Source organism: Acyrthosiphon pisum, chromosome A2, assembly GCF_005508785.2.
Source record: "Acyrthosiphon pisum isolate AL4f chromosome A2, pea_aphid_22Mar2018_4r6ur, whole genome shotgun sequence".
Lineage (NCBI taxonomy): Eukaryota > Metazoa > Arthropoda > Insecta > Hemiptera > Aphididae > Acyrthosiphon > Acyrthosiphon pisum.
In genome coordinates, this window is record NC_042495.1 from 71838824 (window position 1) to 71854501 (window position 15678).

At 35.7% G+C, this 15678-nt stretch overlaps 2 protein-coding genes across 2 annotated transcripts in view; both read right to left on the reverse strand.

The window, feature by feature from the left end:
* The window catches only part of LOC103308555 (tigger transposable element-derived protein 4-like), a 2258-nt gene extending 2070 nt beyond the window's left edge, over nt 1–188 (reverse strand). The window contains exon 1 of the mRNA XM_008182131.1: nt 38–188. Coding sequence (XP_008180353.1) covers nt 38–188 — 151 coding nt within the window. The remainder of the gene's footprint in view (nt 1–37) is intronic.
* A 3685-nt stretch (nt 189–3873) lies between these two features.
* LOC100166221 (alpha-aminoadipic semialdehyde synthase, mitochondrial) overlaps nt 3874–15678 on the reverse strand; it is a 13677-nt gene continuing 1872 nt past the window's right edge. Inside the window, exons 4-17 of the mRNA XM_016802234.2 lie at nt 14778–14934; nt 14583–14710; nt 14402–14499; nt 14146–14273; nt 13534–13808; nt 13277–13448; nt 13018–13207; nt 12688–12928; nt 12371–12620; nt 12121–12292; nt 11927–12021; nt 11220–11421; nt 10703–10879; nt 3874–4055 (exon numbers count right to left, since the gene is read on the reverse strand). Coding sequence (XP_016657723.1) covers nt 3940–4055; nt 10703–10879; nt 11220–11421; nt 11927–12021; nt 12121–12292; nt 12371–12620; nt 12688–12928; nt 13018–13207; nt 13277–13448; nt 13534–13808; nt 14146–14273; nt 14402–14499; nt 14583–14710; nt 14778–14934 — 2401 coding nt within the window. The 3' untranslated portion in view covers nt 3874–3939. The remainder of the gene's footprint in view (nt 4056–10702; nt 10880–11219; nt 11422–11926; nt 12022–12120; nt 12293–12370; nt 12621–12687; nt 12929–13017; nt 13208–13276; nt 13449–13533; nt 13809–14145; nt 14274–14401; nt 14500–14582; nt 14711–14777; nt 14935–15678) is intronic.

Below are 15678 nucleotides of genomic sequence, written 5' to 3' on the forward strand. Positions count from 1 at the left end.
ATCGAAGATGCGTCAAATGCGGGGAAGACCATCACACGGAGGACTGCACCAAAGACCGCAGCAGTCCTGCCAAATGCGCCTTGTGCTCCAAGGACCACACCACCAATTACAAGGGCTGCCCGGCATTCAAGGCCGCTTTCAAAAAAGCCTATCCGAGAGTCCCTCGGAAAGGCCCGATTTCCAATCATCATCAAACCACACACAAATCATATGGAGAAGCCACCAGAAATCAAAGTCCACTTCCCAATCAAGTTGGCGAAATTTTTTCTAGTTTCATTTCTAATTTGAGCTCACTAATCAATCCCCTCATCTCCCTTCTCTACTCTGTACTAAATTCACTGATTGCTAAAGGTATTATTTCTCCATAATTATCTCCGTCATACCAATTACTGCTCATTATAATTTATCACACATTTACACTCCACTTGGAGATAGTAAATATAAGATAACAATAATCTGTTACTATTAAAATGTTTATTCACGTGCTAGGTGTTACCACTGGGTAACTCCCCATAATCATAATATTCATTGTTACTTGTTTTGTATTCTTTTATCTCATCTAATTAATGTGCACATTTGTTGTATAGATTGTAGATTGTCTTTTACTCATTAATAAAAAAAAAAAAAAAATTACAAAAAAATAATTAAACACGTTATTTTTCGTTTAGGTACCTACATATCTAATTTATTTCTAATTTGAACTTAAAATGTCTATAAAAATGACGGTGTGAATATATTTTTAGAGATTTGGGTTTAATGTTCCATGAAATAAACTATAAAAATTGAATGAAATCTATAAGATTTCTGAGCAGTATGCACTATGCAGGAGACGGGCGACAGTGCCAGCGTCGCGCGTCGTCGCAATGTTTATTATTATTAATTACTTTATCAAGACATCTGATTTCCAGTATTCTAAGAATGCCGAGTACGGGGTGAGGCGGTTCAATCCAATTTTATTTACTTGCTAAGAACTGTGCGAGCGGTCACCCACCTAGCTAGTAGAGCGGCTATAACAATGTACCCGGCGGCCCGAGGCAGTATATTTGACTGCCTTGGCTGGCGTTTTTCGCATGCGCCATTCACAATATTGTCTGTGTTTACGCCGCACACCCGTATGACACCTCCCATGCATTAACATAGGCAACGCCGGCAACTGTCTCGCGAGTGCCGATATCGAGCCTCTAGCCGTGGCGGCGCAGCACAGCGCGCGTTGGTAGCAAGATTGAACCCAAACTGCGAGGTTAGGTATTATAGCTTATGAATTAAAACGTTACTGCGACGGGGCTACGAGAGCCATTCTCCTTTTTCATGCAAGTTGTATACAAAAAAAAATTAATATCATATATAAATTTAGGTAAATATAATAAATTATGAAATTATGAAAAACTGAAAAGTAAAAATTAACTAAAACATTGCGCCCCAATAAATTTTGCGCCCTAGGCGCGTGCCTTGGTGGCCTATGGGTAAATCCGCCCCTGATTAGACTATTATAATAATTCATAAAATAAAATCCACTCGACGTCGTTATCGCTGTTTTTGTTGATTTTATAATTGGTTATTATTTCAGTAATAGTTATCGAGGCCTACCTATGATAAAATTGTTATCGACGATAATTTTGTCGACTCGTCGTACTATATCATTTATTATTCGTACCGTCGGGAGTTTGCCGAAAGTCTCTTATCACAACAATTTTCCCAAAACAAAATACCAATATAAAAAAGATTTTTGTTTGGGGGGGAAAACCCCTTCAGCCCTAAAATTCTCATTTTAGATTCTGACTTCTGAGTAGAGCGATGAATGTATATTGATTTTACAATGATGAGTTTTTGTATTTTTGTTTTTGTCATCACCTTTTAGGACATTAAAAATGCTTAGATTTTCTTCAACAATATCTTTTCTGATAGGAAAATGAATACTTTGTGGGAGTCTAAATTCTAAAAAAATCCTAATTTTTACGTAAAGATGGTTTTCGACAAAATTGATTTTGGTTTTTGGTATAACTACAACAAATTTAATTTAACATGCAATTTTCACTGGTTATATACACAAACAAATTTTCAAAAATTTTAATTTGTTTTGAACTGTTTACGGACATTTTCAGTTTCCAATTTTTTTAGTTTTTTTTTTCTATGATAGTTGGTTAAAAAAACTTGAAAATTTAATACAAGGCTCGTAATTTATTGTTACGGTGAAATTTGTAAAATATTAAAAACCCATAGTTACAATTTTTTTCCATAAGTATTTAAAGTTCGAATTTTGACAAAAAGCGTAAGACTCAATGTGTAAATTATTTTGAAATAAAAATTCCTAAAAATTTTTCTTTTTAAGTCTAAGATTTTCAAATGTAATTCAAGACTCCTTATAAGGGTATCTTTATCAATAAAAAAATGTCTATAAGAAAGTCAAATTAAATTTTTATGAGCGTTTGAAGTTCAAATTTTAACAACATTTGGATATTCACTCGACTTCTCATGTAGCGATTTTCTTATATTGTTGTAATTCAAAAACCAATAACCATAGATTCTTGAAATGTATATCATATGTTTATTTTATCAATTCCTATACTTGATAAAATTTTCAAAATATTTTAACGTGTTTTGAGCTGTTTACGGCAATTTAAAAATTGTTTTCTTAATATTTCAACAACATTTTATTTTTTAGGCCAAAAAGCATCAAAGTTTATTACAAAGCTCCTGGATATATTGCTTAAATAACAGTGTAAAAATACTAAAGCACAATTTTTTTTTATATGTATTTAAATTTCAATTTTCGACAGTATTTATCAAATTTAATATTTAAAAATGATTTTGTAGTTATAAAAGTATGTAACCTACTGTACGGCAGAGCGATATCCACTTACCCACCTTTTTTCCTTATTTTTTTAGTTTTTACCACGCTTTTGAAAATAACTCAATTTTCTTATTTCTACCCTCCACCCCACAAAAAAAAAAAAATACTAGATTAATTTTCCTATCAGCAAAAAGATGCTGAGGTAGAAAATCGGACACTAACATTGTTTTGCTCCGATCAGAATCTTAAAAAATAACTTAAAAAAGAAAATAATAAACTAGAAATATGTTATTAACTTCAAAAGTTTTAAGAATGTACTGTCATTGTACCTACATATAATGAATGTTAAATAAATAATAAACATAATTTAATTTAACGCATTTTTTTTTCATAAAATATTGGGTGGATGGGTGGGTGGTTAGAATAATAGAATAATATCTTTGCTCCTTGTGTGAAAATAGCTCGTCTCGCCACTGATATACATGGTTGATTAATGATCATAATGTAATAATTAATGTTGATTATATCATACAGTATATGTTGGTTGTTACGTAAGCAAAAGAGAAAACTGTGATAACCAAACGCCGTCTGTCCCACCACGGTCAATACCCGCGGACCAGTTCGTTGACAACATCTCGCCGTTGCTGGTATCACGCGACAAACTTTTTGTTTTTATCCGCCGTGTTTTGTTGTGTGTTTTTTCCTACCGTCAATCCGTCACCGTAACTCCACTGTTAAGTTACCATCGAAGCCACCGTCACTGATGTCGATGCACCACATCTGGCATACGCCTTTTTTGTCTTGAATGATTATTTTAAGTTACCATTTGTGTTGTTTATTATATTCGTCAATCCCGACGAATCCCCTAGACTAGCCAGTCCCCGTGTATCCTTTTTTTACCCTTAATTGTATTTATCTGAATTATTTGAAATAGTAGTCCGCCGTTCACGTCAAAATTAAAATACCATTGTCAAAATCTATTAAAGTTACCAATACAGTCCACTATGACTATAACTAAAGCAAAAACAGTATGTATAAAAACAAGATATGAATTAACATAACAAATTAATATTATATCATAATCACTGTTTTAAAGTTTTAAACAAATATAATAAAACATTTTATTTCAGATGAAAAATACAATAAAATCACGAGCGGACGTTCGTAGTTTGCGCAGATATCCCCTCGAGCCTCAATCTTGTCAACATAGGCCTGTAAATATCCGGAGTGAATGGCAACACCATGCCCTTTGCTTGTATTTCTCCTGTTATGACAATTTTGAAAGATTAGTGTATATTATTTAAAACATTTATAATCAGTGTCCAGCGAATACCCAAGGTATAGTGCATTTGCGAATTCGAACTACCTAAATAATTATTGTGATATAGGCTGCGCTAAAGTATAGTATAGTGGAATAAAATAATAAATTACTTTATAATATATACTATACTAGCTGATCCCGTGCACTTCGTTTCCCGTTAAATGTACCAACTCTATATGACTCAAACTTTGTTCAATTCGTTATTTAATATTCGGTGTACCTATGGGCATAAGCGTGCGCACGGGGTAGTCATGGCAGGCACTTGACTACTCTGTGAACTCCTCCCGGCCCTCCTCAATATTCAATATTATTATTATGATAATTGATAGTCAATCATAAATTAATTTTTTACCACGGTAAATGTAGTTAAATGAGGTTACCCCATCCAAATTAGTTTTTGTAACTTAGGTGTGAATATTAATATTATATTATATACGAAATATGTGTGTGTGTTAATGTATTTATGTATGACTACCCTGCCAGAAATTCTGCGCATGCTTATGCCTATGGGGTTCAAAATTTATCTTAACTTTTCCGTTGCCTGGAATGAAAATTCTGATTCGCAGCAGTATACTATCAAGTGTTATATATGTTATGCATAATCTTGATACATGTTGTCATGTTGCTATTGTAATATTATGTTATACGCAAGGTAGGGTGTCAACACTGCATTAGTAATAAGAGGTTGAACAGTGGTGACGACGGGCAGTCAGTCAATGCTGTGCGATAGTATACCCATGACACTGGGTCAGTGACGGATGCTGACACTTGTGCCCTTGCGTATGGGTAACTGAACCTGGATCATGAAGTGTTTATAGTAAAGTTATTTCATGTTACAATAAAGTGAATCATTTTATAATTTTAATCTATGAGTTGCAAATTTTATGAGTATATTTAACACAAGTAGCTGGCAACCTACCTGCGGGAGATCGCGAACCCCGTGCTGTTTGTACGTAAGTGTATGATTTAACTTTAAAGTATCAAAGTTATACCAAGTTTTAACTTAATTCTACCTACGGTGGATTAATATTATAATCAATTTATACAAAATCCTATCCGTAACCTAACCGTACTAAAATCTGATGTATAAAAAAAACAAATTTAACCCTTTGTAAATTAACCTATCTTATTCCCAGAGGTTTAATCTACCCACAAATATTAATTTTTATATATTATACACATATATATATTTTATTTTATTTTTATTTAATGATTATACGCCCCGAACAGCATTTAGTTAACAAAAATATAGTAAAGTAGATAAATTACATAGGTAGAAAGTAAATTAATACAATAATATATAGATAACAGATAAAAAGTAAGTGGTAGGACTAAGGTTGGTTTAATAGGTGTAACATTCTGTGGAGAGGCTGGTTGTGACCATACGAGGTGAGATGGGTAGGGATAGAGAAAAGAGAATGGTGTCTAGTAGAGTAGGAGGGAACGCGAAATGAAACAGTGGCTAGTAAGTCGGGGGAGTCGATGGTACCATTGAGTAGAAATGTGATGAACATGAGATCTGCGTGTTTACGGAGAGATGCCAGAGTTGGGATATTGAGAGTGGAGTGGATAACGGTATAATCATGAGGTGTGTGTTCAATATTTAGTAAAAAAGCAATAAAAGATAGGAAACGATTTTGTACTCGTTCAAGACGCAATTGATCACAGGCCAGATATGGAAACCAAACGACCGATCCATACTCGAGAATGGAACGGACAAGGCTGAAGTAGAGGGTACGGAGACAGGTGGTGGAGGTAAAGAGGGTTGTGTTTCGTTTGATGAATCCGAGGATCTTCAGGCTCTTTCCAACAGTAACATTTAAGTGGTGTTTAAAGGAAAGGGTGGGCGATAGATAGAAGCCTAAGTCTTTGATAAGATGGACGCGCAAGAGGGGAGCTACCAAGGTGGTATGAGTGTAGTATGGGGCTACGTTTCCTACAGAAAGTCATAGCGTGACATTTGTCCAGGTTGAGGGGCAGGTTAAGGCGACGCGTCCAATCGAAGAAATCATCCAATTCCGCTTGTAATAAAAGGCAGTCAGCGGGTGAGTCAATTTTAGAAAAATTTTTTATGTCATCCGCGAATAGGAAAACCTTGGCAAAAGAGAAACACTTATTTATTGAATTTACAAATATGATAAAAAGAAGAGGACTCAGAGGACCTACCTGTGGAACACCCGAGGAAATTACAGATAACTCTGAAACGGCACCGTTTAGCTTAACAAATTGTTTACGAGATGTTAAGTAGGATGCGAACCAGGAGATGAGCGGCTGGCTGATACCGAGCGAGTCAAGTGTGGCAATGAGAAGTCCATGGTCTACTGAGTCAAACGCCTTCTTGAAGTCAATAAAGATTGTGTCAACTTGACTATTTGCTTCAAAACTGTTTAGTATGTAGGTAGTGAAAGAAATGCTGCTGGTGATGGTTGACTTGCCAGGACGGAAACCATGTTGAGAGTCAATAACTATGTGATTGAGATTTCTTTTGATACAGGAATATACAATGGATTCAAGGAGTTTGGCCAGGTGTAACTATATAGTAGACGAGCAGAGATGCCGTCTGGACCGTTAGAATTATTTTTTTTTAGTGATACAAGTGCAGAAAGGACGTCATCAAGACTAAAGTGGCAGTTTGATGGTAGATTATATGGGTATAAATTATCTAAATGGGTACTAGATGGTGAAGGGAGAGGAGGCTTGAAAACAGATAGGAAATATTTAGAGAATAGATTTGCTGAATCAACGGGGGAAGAGGCTGATTCGTCATGGAGATGAACAGTGGATGGGATTGGACGGTTAGATTTTAAATCTTTAATACATTTCCAGAAGTGAGAAGGATCGGTTGAGATGGCATTTTCGGTTTTTTTGATGAAAACTGAATAATCAAGTTTGGACTGACGTTTACATTTGGCACGCAGTTGAGAGAATATCGTATAGTCATGAGCAAGGTTGGAACGTTTGAAGGTTATGTGAGCTTGTTTCTTGGTTATAATCATGTTTTTGAGTAGCGGGGAGACCCAGCGAGGAAATTTAGGTGTTTTATACAATTTTAGTGGGATAAACTTATCGATTGAAGTAAGAAGGGTGTCATTAAAAACGGACGCGGCATCGTTAATGGAGTAAGCAGAGAAAGTAGACTTCCAATTAAAAAAGTTAAGGAAGTGAGATATGGAGGTGTAATCACCAGTTTTGAAGTCGTAAATGAGTGGGATGCTTGAGCAATGGGTTCGGCATTGAAAGATAGACTAATGAACAAGGGAGGGTGGTAAGTGTCGGGTGTAAGGAGAGCAGTAGGAGCTCTAACGACTGACACTTTGCTAGAATTAGAAAAAAACTAAGTCTAGAGTGTTACTCTGCTATTGAAACAATAGTTGTGTTGGAAGAAGTTTAAAAAGGAAAAAGAGTAGGCAATTATTGCAGTAGACAAAGGAGATGAGCAATCAGAAGCAGTGAGACCAAGATTGTCGGAAGACCATGAAACCTGTGGTATGTTATAATCACCACATAAAATTATAGTATTAGGCTTGAGTGTCGTTACTAGATGTTCAACGCTGGATAAGTGCAATTCAACTATAGGGGGTGGGGAGAGAGGTGGAAGATAAGTGGATCCTATTAATACAGAGGTTGAGTTAAGAGTGATTGTAACAAATAGTTGCTCTACATTATTTACGTTTAAGGCCACAGGGAGGGGGTTGAATTTGGGTTTGATGGCGATTAGCACTCCACCTCCCCGAGAGTGGGGGCTATTTTCAATGTTCCTGTCAAGTCTAAAAATATGAAAGCCAAATAGGCCAAGCTCGGAATCAGAAATGTCGGGGATTAGCCATGTTTCCGTAAGGACAAGAATATCGTAAGAGAGAATTAAAGGAAGGGAGCTCCTAAGATTAACCAACTTAGTCCTAAGACCACGAACATTCTGGTAGTAGATATTTAAATTAGACATATGAATAATGTTACTGATACATCCAATGGCCATAGACGCCGCGGATAGCTGTTTAATAAAAAAAAAAAAAAAAAAAAATGTTACTGATACATAATAAAGGTGGGGTGGACATTTTTTTTTGGAGGGAACACCATTTATGTAAGAGATACAAAGGTCTGATTCCCCAGATTGTTGTCGAAGTTCTAATTCGGCGTGAGATGAGCGGAGTAGTTGTCACTCGAGAGTTGTCTTGTCTCGGACTATGCGAAGGTTGTCAGGTAACCTTAGGCCATTATTGAGCGCAGAGCGGTAACTCCGGAGAAGACTGGCGGCTTCGTTTTTGGTAGGAAAAATCATTTTCAAGGGCCTTGGTTTGCGCGAACTGGGACCACCCAAGCGAAATAGCTTAAAGTTATTAGAAACTGGTAGAGAAATGGATCCCAGGACTCGAGACACATTGGCGTTGTCGTCAGTTATTCTTAGCGCAGCTGTAGTAGAGCGCGATTCAGGAATACCGTAAAGAATAAATTGCACCGAAGGCGCATTTATTGCTTTCGGAGTTTTCGCAGAGCAGCTGAGCATCGAGGGCGGTCGTTTGTGGGGTGGTGGATCCGACATCGAGGTTGTCGAATTTAGTTTTTAGAGAGGAGAGTTCCGCGCGAAGGGAATTGTTTTCTTTCTGGAGGCGAGAAACATCATGCGTAAGTTTAGTGAGGCAGCCGCGGAGTTCTTCGAATTGTGTTGATTGAAAAGTTTGAATATTCTGAATAGCTGTCATCAGGTCACTGTTAGAAGGATATGGCGGCAGTAATGGAGCAGACGACGTGTTACTACGAGTATTAGGTTTTGAAGCGGTGGTGCCCAAATTGGTTTTTGGAGTTGTTTTGAGAGATGAAGGCATATTTACTTGAGAGGTGACTATTAAAGAGTTGTGACGTGAACGTTAGTAACAACAAGCGAAAGAGATAGGCAACTAAACGAGTGTTGTTGCGTAGGTAAAGCGGGCGTAGCAGTTAGGGAATATTCAAACCTACTAGATAAGAGTTAAGGAGCACGGTAGGCAGCAAGCCAGCACCGCGCCCAACAAGTTGAAGTTAGAAACGAATTCGGCCAAGATTGAGAATTGATAACCACGTGAGGAAAAAGCGTATTAGGTACTCACACGATTGAAGCGAAGTCAAAAACTGCCAAATTGAAATCAAAAACAGCAGGCTCGAGGCAGGATAACAGGTGCAGGCGAGGTTGCGAAGGAAACAACGTGGTAGAAAGCGTCCAAGAAGGTGAAGAAGGTTGAAATGTAGTTAAATTACAACTAAGAAGGAGAGAGCACTTTTCTTGTCTGTTATCACACTATGAGCACACTATTATATATAATATGCAATATGCATATATCTAACTTTATAAATACACAGACCATAACTATACAGACTAATAGACTATAAACTCTGGAACTTCTTATCAGATCTTCTTGTATATATCATATATATCCGATATATGTATATTGACAAAATATAATAATCAACAAACATGCCCGATTAACCAATAGCAACCAATATATTATACACCGATAGATTTTCCTAAATTTTTGTTTCATATAAACCTTCTTCGTGAAATACTCTTTCGTTAAAAAAAAAAACAAGAAGATCAGCTGATAAGTAGTTCCAGAGTTTAGCCTGTACAGAGATTTTCATCTCACATTTTTATAGTTAGATATTATATTATAATTTATATTTAAAAAGTAAAGCAAATAGTTTTTCCATTATTATTATTATTATTATTATTATTATTATAATAGCTTAAAAACCCATGGCAACCATTTATAAAAAAAAATTTCCATAGAAAATCTCAAAATTCCCGTTTGAGCACCTCCCGGGGTTGGTCCTCTCTCTTTTCAAATTAGCCTATCTTTTAAGTACGACTAAATTACATACAGTGTAAAAAATTTCAACAAGATCGGTCCAGTAGTTTCAGAGTTTATCCCGGACAAACATTGTGACACGAGATTTTTATATATAAGATAATAAAGATACAGTGCAGTGTCCCACTATCTCATCGCCTACGTCACAATTCATATTTTTAAAATTTATGTACGTATTATTGGCTGTAGCCTGTATTTAATGGATGGCCACATTTGTTTTCATCTTTTTTTTGGCGCGAAAAAAAATGTTTAACTCGTCTAATTGAGATATATTTTATATTATGCATCGATATTCTATATATTCATTTAGCATAAAAATGTATACTTAAGTCTTAAATTACTGTTTGCTAGCAGTCACTGAATAAAGAAGTATATTTTAGCATATTAGTTTGTAGATCATAACTAAATTTAAATTCTGAACACATAACGGACAATAAACAGCTTATCTTTAAACTTGTTTAGAAACTTAGTCAACAGATTTCGATGGCTCCATAAAACAAATACAGTACAACTTTTTTTTTCGACATCAATTACCTAATTTTCAAAAACTATGAATAAAAAAAATAAAAATCTAAGTAAAACAAGTTATCGTCGAAGGACTTGGACAAACTAGGTATGTCACTCTTCTTGTCTCGTTTAAACTTTAAGGACTAAGGTTAGTACCAACTATATATGATTGATCTAAGATCATCACTGCCACTTAATAACGAGTAGGTATAGGTACAACTGATAACTTTAATTATTATTTACCTTGGAGGACCATAGTAGCTGCTATTGCTGTCGGTACCCCGACTGTCTTCGCCATTGCTGTATATCCATTGGTTTCACCGTAAGACACAAGCGTTACCAATTTCTTTTCATACCGATTGCCAGGCCACAAAACTCCAATATCGTGGTACAACACCACCAGGTCCCTTTCGTTCTTATCTGCATGAAAGAAAAATAGTGCACGTTTCCGGTGTGGTTAATAATATTACAATAACTACACCCGTCCATTATGCAATGTAGCAATACATGAGTTAGAAAAATTATTACGAAGGAACGCAAAAGTGTATTAATAATTTGCGTTTCTATTGAAGAACAATTTTTAACAGTTGCTTCATATTAATATGAATAAATATTAAACTAACACTTTTTTAAATTTAAATTATGTCGGGTTCACACATTGACTACCTATATAATGATAATATTATAGGTATGTGCAATATAAATATATACTCAATACTATAGTGTTATATAGGCTATAACAATATTAACATATACGCACTTAAAGACAATTTTGAAGCGATAAATTGAGAAAACGTGTCCAACGGCGAGCCGAGTTTTAATACTGGTTCCTCTGTTAACAGTCCTAGATCCATGACTTTGTCCAGGACTGATGGTCCGATCTTATCTGCTACTTTCGACAACATATTCTCGTAGAACATATCGATTTCATTGATCTCCAGTAGCGTGCAAATCAACTGACACTGTTCCAAAACGAACGTATTTATAATATCAAATAAACTTACTATACAATACAGTAAGCCGATAATCGAGACGTATAATCATAATATTATATAACTACAGAGCTGGGTTGACATTACTTTTTTCCGATATCCGATAAACCTATGTATAATATATAATATAGGTATTTCATCGTTACAAAACAGATAAAATTATAATATAGACTATTATATTTTATTAATAAGTAGAAAAAATGCAAGAATAGAGAGTATACCTATATTGTTATTTGTTCACAAAAAATAATAAAACTAAATTAATTTATACACTGCGTGGTTTTTATGTATTTTGATTTTAATGACTATATAGTTCATACAATTGTCCGGTATCAGAAAAACTGATAGTACCATTATATGTCCATACTATAGGTACCTACCTAATACCGGTTATTGGTTTCAGTACAATTTTAATTTTAAGTTATAAGTTTACAACCACGTCATCATAATATTATGATTAGTTATAGCCGCTTACCCACGTGATGTCAGGTCCATTTGGGTGGAGGGCAGCGTGGTCTTTAGACTCGATAAGGCGTAGTTTTTGTAGTATCATCATCATCTCAGAAAAACCTGTTTGTGAAATGTATATAATTTACGTCAGAAAATATTGGTCGTATACAATTACTGAATTATATAAATATATTATATATTTCAGAATACCAATCATACCTTTATACCGTATCGTACCCCTGAGCATGGTCTGTACTTCAGCTGCTATGCCGTAAAGTTTAGCGTATCGGGTGCTGTCCCGGTTCGGGAAGCCTTCGAACGAAAATCCTGGTAAGAAATCCAGGTCCGTCGTGCTATTCATTAGAGCACCGCCGGCAGGGATATCGATTATCTAAAACATTCGGTTTAATTGTGGAAAAAAAAGTGGAAAATAATGAAGTTATGCGTAAAAATTATTTTTTATACTTGCCTCGTGATCTCGTAGATATTTGGCTTCAGCTACGGTGTTCACAAGCGCCCCGCGAGGAAACCACGAGAACTTATATCTCAGTGGATTGTTGGAGTATTCAGGAGCTGGCAAACCCCCACAATACGATACGAACGAATCGATTTTACCACCCTCTTCATGTATCTGATCGATGCATTCCATGGCCAATAGATGGTCGATGCCCGGGTCCAAGCCAACTTCGTTGACAATGGTTATACCGGCTTCGACGGCTCTATAATACGCGGATAGAAATTTTGAATTTTAAATAAATAGTTCGGCCATGCGTTATCCGGTGGTACCTGTCGTGCAGCTGCGACATTTTTTCCGAACAGTACGAAGCCGTCACCATGTTCTTTTTCAATTCTATACACTGTTCAGCCACCAAGTGGTGGAATTGACTAGGAAGGAGCGACACAACCAAATCTGATTGTTCCACAAGCTCTTTTAAGTAACTCAAGTCCTCCAAAATATTTAATTGAGTTGGTTGAACTCTGTTGAACTTGTTTGCCAAGCTGTTGGATCCACTCATGTCCATAGAACCTGTACATATAAACACATTAAATACCGACGTCCTATAGTAATGACTAATGAGTAATAAAAACTGATGATTATCATTAATAAAGTGTTACCGAGTACAATTATTAACGATTCATCTTTTAAGAGATATTCGATTAACGGTCCACACACATGGCCTGAGCCAAGCACCAATACTCTTTTGCCGGTGTGATCAACATTGGAGGAAGCGAATTTATTGGCTAGCCGCAAGTCTTTGATGTATTCAAACCGTTCGGTCAGCGATCCATTGCTGGCGATGATAGCCTACGGAAGACGAATATTTATCAATATAATATATTAAATAATATACCGTTACGAGTGTGACGGACTCACTCCTAGAACCGCTGGCGAAAAATCATGATCTTCCAGTGGCTTAGTGGCGTCCGATTGAAGTATATTCATGGCGTACGGAAGTACTAAGTTTCCAAATAAGTCTGTAGATTCCATTGGCAGCTGCGTCGGCATATTATCTATCGAGCACACCAACACTCCCGATCCTCTGAAACTGTTAGATATACCGGACGTGCGTACAATTAATTACAATTTATCGCATTCCTGACTTGTCAGTTTTCTACATTCACGCCATATACCTTTTAGTATCTTTGTGTAAATGTGCGTCGTATAGGCAAAACGGATTGTCAATGGTCGTGCACTCGTTCATAAACTCGATAGAACCGCCTGGGTCTGCAGATATATCACAGATGCCCAGTAGCCTGTGTGGAAGTCCCGGTGCACCTTCGGATATCGGTATCCACGGGAGCTGAGAAGGAGTCAGCAGCGACTTTGCATCCGGCACCGTCAACAACTTGGAGCAATCTGGAGCCCAGTATATGCCGTTGATGATGACCGAAGCATACGGAGCGATCTGCGTTGAATGGATAATGTAGGTATAGTGTATATGATATTGTGTATATTATCATGTGTTATTTTTATAACTATTGTTGTTATTATATTATTATTATAATTGTTAAAAATTGTTATTATTAACATTTTTGAACTAAAAAACTTGTGTAAAATGTTTAATTAATTTTTTCAATAGACTGCCTACTTCTACCAAAAACTATTGCTTATACGGAGTAAGTAAAACGTAAATATTAAATGTTATAGGGTTGAATGATCAAAAATAAATAAATATTAATCATATACATTATACGCAACCAGTAAATGTTTTTAGATTTCAGGCTTGAGGCATTGCGACAAACCTTTTTGTTGAACGTCGATCTGTATTTGGAGGGATATTGTTCATATTCTTCTTGGTCATACCCTCCGCCATCAATTCTTTCCAAATAATCTTTACGCGTGACCACGCACGCGTAAAACTTTGTGCTGCCTAAAATATTAACAACAATTATTCATTATTCGTAAATAATTTTAACTGTATGATAATACATGTTTGTATAATATAATATGTAATATTTTTTTTGTGTATATTTCTTCTTATTTTGTACTGTACTTTACCTCCATGTTCCGCAACTTTTTGGAGCATAGACGGCGGAACGTACTCGTGTGGTAGCTCTTTGAATATTTCTTGTGCTCCTTGCGACACGTTTCCCGACCTACGAAGTTAGGCGTGTTAAAAATAGTAACAGTTTTTCTAATATTAATTTTTTTTTAAGTAATAAAAACCCTCATAGTTTACCCCGTAAAGACAAATGTAACCGGGCCTATCGATTTAGGCATCATGCCCAACGCGATCTCGTACCCGGCGTCCCTTAGTGCTTGTCTGGCCATCATCGAATTCCTGTAATTGTGGGCAGGCCCGATGTGCTGTGAATTCAATATAGATTTATGATTTAGGAAAACTTTTCGAACAGCCACCGGATTTCCAACTTACCATTAGTGGTGTATGGTGTCCAAGAGCCAGCAATCGCAATCCCAAACCGTGTAAAATATTTATGATACCTGCAATCCCGGCGTATTTCCCAAAAGCCACTACTCTATTCCCGGAAGAATCCATAAGCTTTTCATAATCTATTAGCCGTATGTTCTTTGAAGCGCACAAACACAAAACACGTTTATCGTTATAGGGGAACACGGGGTAAAACCGATACTGGGGCAAAACCGATTATGCTCATTTCGCATTATTCTATGGATGAAAATTATAAGTTTTAAATGTATTTCATTCCTTATCATGAAACATGTTGTTATCACTGTTAATATCAACTGCAACGTTTTTGTTTGAATTGTTATTCGATTACGAACATTTTAAAGTTAATTATTATTATAATTTCATATTTTTAATTTAAGATTAAACAATGATAGAACTGTACTACAATTACCATACTTGTCTAATATGAATCGACAACTTGTAAAGACTGTTTTGCAATCACTAACATCTTTTATCTAATAATATTGTGTAAGTTATCAACAATTTCGTAACAATTATACTTCGGGGCAAAACCGATGGGGCAAAACCGATCAGTTTTTATAATGCTTGATAATTGCTAATTATTTATTATAAGTTAGGATTAGGTACACCAACCTAATAATCAATTATTTTATTTTATTAAGAACAACTTGTGTTGTTAAAATTTGTTTTTATTTAATATTAATAAAGTTATAAATGTCTTATAATACATAGGTAATTTATGAAACCTTTACTACTATTGTTACAATACTTAAATACAATGGTTATTTGTATTTGGTTTGGTAAGTTCCTTTGAATAAAACGTTAATATTATATTTTTCTCCATCATTATTTTAGTATCTGTTATACCATGCATCGGTATTGCCCC